Source organism: Anneissia japonica, unplaced genomic scaffold, assembly GCF_011630105.1.
Source record: "Anneissia japonica isolate Jap-2015-1 unplaced genomic scaffold, ASM1163010v1 scaffold287611_len363355_cov233, whole genome shotgun sequence".
In the NCBI taxonomy this organism is placed as follows: domain Eukaryota; kingdom Metazoa; phylum Echinodermata; class Crinoidea; order Comatulida; family Comatulidae; genus Anneissia; species Anneissia japonica.
In genome coordinates, this window is record NW_022732785.1 from 367,349 (window position 1) to 373,476 (window position 6,128).

Genomic DNA, 6,128 nt, shown 5'->3' on the forward strand with positions numbered 1-6,128 from the left:
GCACTTTAAGTTTTTGTTGTCATGCTAGCTCGAAGCTTGGTTTTGTTTTTTCAACAATAGAGAAAACTCTCTCAGTCACTACTGCTATAAAATATTACCATAGTTCCCCAGGTAGAATTCCACACCGACTTTACGCCCAACTTCGCGTACATGAATTTCCCCGGGTGAAGTCCCAGGGTCTGAGGATTGGGTAGGTCGGCCTGGCCCTAGGTAAATTTAACAAATGCTCAAAAAATTAAAGGAATTGTCTCCGAATTCTGCCGATTTGAAACTCTTAAAATTGCTTAAAACTGACATTGGTCACCATAAATTAAAACACAAAGCCCATTCTTGTAAATTACTTTGTTGTTTACTGTCGCTAAAAATAAGCAGCTCGCTAACTACGGCTAAAGTAAAGATAGACAACACCGCGGTCCGTCCCTGAAAAGACCTGCCCAGTGGGCTGATCGGATCGTTAATTCACAGCGTGAAGACTCACGTGTTTCCACAGAGCTTCGCTGCTAAAAATAACTCGTTACATCATGCAAGACTGATTTCTTCGCCCGAATATTGTTTTGATAGGCTATTGAATCGTAGGTGAAAACCACCTTGCAAAACGATCATCATTTCCGAGGCCTAGGGAATCCTGGGGTATAATTCCAACCCCCCCCCCCCCCCCCCAAAGGGGCAGTTTCGCGTTCATGGGGATGGGATTATACCCGGGGAACCACGGACTAATATTCCCTTCATCACACTGGCAAGTAGTGGATACTTCTTGCAATTATTTTTTTTATTTTTTTATTCTTGCAATTAATTTTTTTTTTTTTAAATTCTAAAAATAGGGACGTCCCTATTTTTTGGTGTTTTTGACATCGGAAATCGGGACATCAATTTGAGATAACAAATTTTGAAGTACGATTAACATTTTTGGGTATCCAAAGCTGTCATGTCCTAAAAAGCTCCCACCTTAACCCAAACCATGGTAGCCTGGGGTGGTATTGGGTTATACCACAAAATGTCCTTCATTTTTATTTTTTCACAATTTGGCAGATTTGCCACTGTTTTGAACTTGACTGGTCAAACCACAGAACCAAAGTTGGCGGTTTTAGAACTCAAACTTATCCATTTATCATCTACTAAAATAGTCTTCATTGTTTGACATACCTCCATGGTTTGACAATAACAAATATTCTTTCGTTCTTCAAAATCTGCTTAGTGACATGCATGCGTAATAAGTAGAATAGTTATCACAATAACTAACCACTGCTCTGCATACTGCATGTCACGCATGCGCTGTATGAAGGTAGATAAAACGTGCCTCGGTCAATGATTTATTTTCGAGTTTGCAGAGAGTTAAGAATACGGAATACTCATTTATTTTACATATTCAAGTATACATGACATGAGTATGTTGTAAACCAGTAAAATTACACAGCAGTCGTAAACAAAAAACTTCATAATACTGACGACACATACGTTTTTCTGTGTTTAAAGTACAGTAACTGTGCACAATTTGTTTTTTTCTGCACCACTTTCTTTTCGTTTTTTAATATATGCCTAGAAGATCATTTCAACGATGTTTCTGTGTTTGAAGTACAGTACAGTTAACTGTACACCAGGTTTTCACAAAATGCATTTATGCTACATATTCAATCGTTACAAATACTCTTGATTTTTATTTTTTCGCGGATTATTGTTTATTGATCTGTATGGTAGTCTTGTGGTAGACCAATATATTATTTATTTTAACAAGACAGACTGAATGCTGCTGTCGTCGTCGTGTTTTGTACGTATTGCACACCAACAGCAACGTCAATTGCTGTGTTCATCGTGTGTAAAAGACTTTAGGTAAGTAAGCACATTCGATTCAATACCATAATGTAAAATGTTGTTCAGATCACATTAATTTTTACTAAAACACACGTTACACCTACCAGACGACAAGCAGTAGTCGATTTACCACAACTACCTAAGTTCACGCTAGGGCCTAGACGTTCGCATAAACAACAGACAACTTCTCTTGTGTAAACTGTATACTCTCGCGATAGAAAACAAAATTTCCACAAAATATTAAACACGTTCGATCCAATACCATTATATAAAGACTGTGTTTGGTTAGATCACTTTTTTCCTTTATAATAACACGTGCACCTGCTACATTAACACGACAGAGGCCTAACCCTACCGACGATCCCATAAACAATTGGTTAACTACACCAACAAGGTATGCATTATGGAGCTGCTTACCCTCTCGCGATGAAAAACAAAATGTCGGCAAAGTTTTTCCGACGCATGCGCATATCGAAATTTTCTCCTAAAAACGACTCAGAAATGATGGTAGGGGGTATATGTTTTATCGCGTACGTCCTACATTTCTCATCTAACATAAAAAACAAACAATTCTTGCACAACTACATGTCCACCAGTTACTATGAGGAAAACATTATACCCACTGTGAGGCACCGTTTAGGAGCCTATTTGTTTACAAACCCGCTGCTCTCACACACACACACACACACATTTCACGTTCGAATTTCCCCATTAGTTCCTTGTGACATTAAGGTCACAAAGGAACTAACAAACATTTAGGCATGCCTAAGACTTAATAGGAGGCTACTAGGCCTATAATAATAGTAATTACATCATTCATAACACAGGCCTGGGCTCGATTCCACCAGCAAGGACTTGCATTACACAGCCTTCTATATAAACAAGTGTCACCGTCAGGACCTTAGTCAAGTGCCAAGGTCTGCAACCTAAATAACATGTTAAAGATTCACTAATATGTGCCTAGGCCTAGCTCAGCAGGGCATCGAATTGGCTCCACAAAAAAAAACCCGCCAAAGTATTAAAAACTAAAACCATATGAGGCATATTTCACGAAAAATGTAAATTAGTATTTTTTGAATTGTTGAAATTTAATTATTTATTGTTATTTATTATAAGCCTATAGGCTATAATGATAATGAAATTATGATAAATGCTTGTACGTGATGATGGATTAATAAATTTGAAGATGGTGAATTGTCATTTAGTGTTATAATGAATGTGTTGTTTCCTATACGTACCCAGTCTTCTTTTAAATTCACATTGCGTGCAGAAATTGTCAGAGCCTCTCTCATTTCCTGTGCATAGCCGAGTTTAGCAATGCGATGTAGAATGCAATCATCACGACCAAGGCGCTACACAATGAACAAGGAATATGAAAACAGAGAATATATAACACATCATCTCTTTAAAAAAATAATTTTTGGGTAATAAACTTTTTATGGAATTTATCTAAAAAATGTAAAATTCATATTCAGTGCACATTGACAACTCGAACAAATAAACAAAAAACACAAATGTGAATTTTCTATGTTTTTCTCCTATATGCTTTTTGCCAAATAAATATTATTATTATTATTATTAAAGCTGATTTTCAGCAAATTGTATTGGTTCATGGGCAATTCAGAATTATTCATTTGCTTGGCTTTCAATCAACATGGACACCCTATGTTTTGATTTTCAGCAACTATAAACAAGCCTTTTCACATTGATTTTGCTGTATCACACAACATGGATGCCCTATGTTAGTTAAATCATCATTTCAAAAAAAAAAAAAAAAAAAAATTGTTTAAAGAAATGTTATTTTTTACATGTTAATGATGTGGAAATTCAAACAATAAATTATCAATATTGATCGTAAAATACAATAAAATATCATATTTATAGTGTGGATGATGATTAAAATATGTTTTAAGTGTAATAAATTGTTGTTGTTAGGTAAGAATTGATGTAGAGTAGTGTATGGTATGTTGTGTATATGATGCTGTGTTGTTGTATTTTGTGTGTTGATGTTGTAATTGTATTGATACATAATTCTACTCACCGTCCTCACGTAGTCGATTGCTTCTGCCGTCGCTGATTTTAAACTCTCAGCCACGACATCACGCGGTGCTCCAATTCAGAATTATTCATTTGCTTGGCTTTGAATCAACATGGACACCCTATGTTTTGATTTTCAGCAACTATAAACAAGCCTTTTCACATTGATTTTGCTGTATCACACAACATGGATGCCCTATGTTAGTTAAATCATCATATCAACAAAAAAATTTTTTTTTTAAAGAAATGTTACATTAACATGTAAAAAGTAACATTTCTTAAAATTTTACTTTTTACATGTTAATGATGTGGAAATTCAAACATGGACACCCTATGTTTTGATTTTCAGCAACTATAAACAAGCTTTTTCACATTGATTTTGCTGTATCACACAACATGGATGCCCTATGTTTTGTACAAGTTAAATCATCATTTCAAAAAAAAAAAAAATTGTTTAAAGAAATGTTATTTTTTACATGTTAATGATGTGGAAATTCAAACAATAAATTATCAATATTGATCGTAAAATACAATAAAATATCATATTTATAGTGTGGATGATGATTAAAATATGTTTTGTAAGTGTAATAAATTGTTGTTGTTAGGTAAGAATTGATGTAGAGTAGTGTATGGTATGTTGTGTATATGATGAGTTGTTGTATTTTGTGTGTTGATGTCGTAATTGTAATGATACATAATTCTACTCACCGTCCTCACGTAGTCGATTGCTTCTGCCGTCGCTGATTTTAAACTCTCAGCCACGACATCACGCGGTGCTCTGTGGTACACAATCTTATATAATAACGGGCAGCCGAGCTACGAAAACAACAAAATACGATAACAAAACACATTCAACTGTCACACATACACAAAATATCACATATAAACACAACTTAATCACATCATAATTACATTAAATAATCACAATCAATTAAATATTTTAATATTATTACAAATTAACTAACAATTTATAGCTAAATCGTTTAAATTCGTAAATTTTATCATTTTTTTTCTGAACGCTTTTCCCTATTCTTTTGCATAGAACAATTTTATGTTAATTTAGGGTTTTGTTCAGATCATAATTTTTTATGAATTTTGTATTTTTAACACTCAAGATATATTTCTTTTGTATAAAGGTTTGAAAAGAATACAGACAATGATATGTTTTATCCACTAGTTTAAATTTTTCTTTATCATATAAATTCTGTAGGCCCATCTGTTCGGAATCATTTTTTTTTCTGAAAATCTATATTTTTAAGATCATAATTGACTTTCTCTTGAGTAGAGTTTAAAAAGTAATCCAAACACATAAGTTTTAACGACTAATTAACGATTTTACCAAGCTTTAAACCAATACTCTTTTGAGACAAAATCTGCCTATTCTTTATTATTGGATGGCCTACTATGGCCATGGGCTCCCTGTCTCTGTTCGGAATCATTATAAAAATTATAACCAATAAATTGGTTATAATTCCACTGTAACTTATTCTTAAGTAAAAAAAAATCAATCATTTATATGTCATCATGATACGCAAACATACCAAAATCCCTACCAAGAAGACACTATTCACATTTTTGGTTGTGTCCCCTGAATAGTGGTACCCTTATTTACGGAAAATTCAGGGGACACTTTTATATTTTTTTCACGTATAATAATTTGGTTTCTTTTTTTTTGTTTTGTTTTCTTCCAGTTGGTCATTCTTAAATTGTCCCGATAAAGTTCAAATTTCAATTTCCAATTGTTGAATAGGCCTAGATTAGATCAGTGCCTACTAGATATTGTAGGCACTGAACTTGACAACAATTGTGTTGATTGATACTTGTTGTGATTATACTAGAGATAATAACAAATAATTTGGAATACATAACTTACAGGTGTCTCATTTACGAGTAGAGGTTGGCGTCTCATGATGTCTCGTACCTCAACCCATTGCTCTTTTGTCACTGCGTCGTATAGGTCTTCACTGTAATATTTAAATGAAGAAAAGTTACAACTTGCCTAAAGCTAATCCTTACAAGCCGGCTATAAATCAATTTAAATCAATGAAGAGATGAAATTTACATACTAAAAATTATATATATATATATACATATAATATATATATATATATACATATAATATATATATATACATATACATATAATATATATATATATACATATAATATATACATATACATATAATATATATATATACATATATACATATATACATATACATATAATATATATATATACATATACATATATACATATATACATATAATATATATATATACACA

General features: G+C 32.9%; 1 protein-coding gene across 2 annotated transcripts in view; it reads right to left on the bottom strand.

Annotated features, from left to right (window-relative positions):
- Nucleotides 1–5,808, bottom strand: part of LOC117115793 — a 13,604-nt gene extending 7,796 nt beyond the window's left edge. For both annotated transcript variants that reach the window (XM_033259724.1, XM_033259723.1), the window contains exons 1-3: nucleotides 5,720–5,808; nucleotides 4,555–4,662; nucleotides 3,048–3,161 (exon numbers count right to left, since the gene is read on the bottom strand). In XM_033259724.1, coding sequence (XP_033115615.1) covers nucleotides 3,048–3,161; nucleotides 4,555–4,662; nucleotides 5,720–5,755 — 258 coding nt within the window. In that variant the 5' untranslated portion in view covers nucleotides 5,756–5,808. The remainder of the gene's footprint in view (nucleotides 1–3,047; nucleotides 3,162–4,554; nucleotides 4,663–5,719) is intronic.
- Nucleotides 5,809–6,128: the final 320 nt, after the last annotated feature.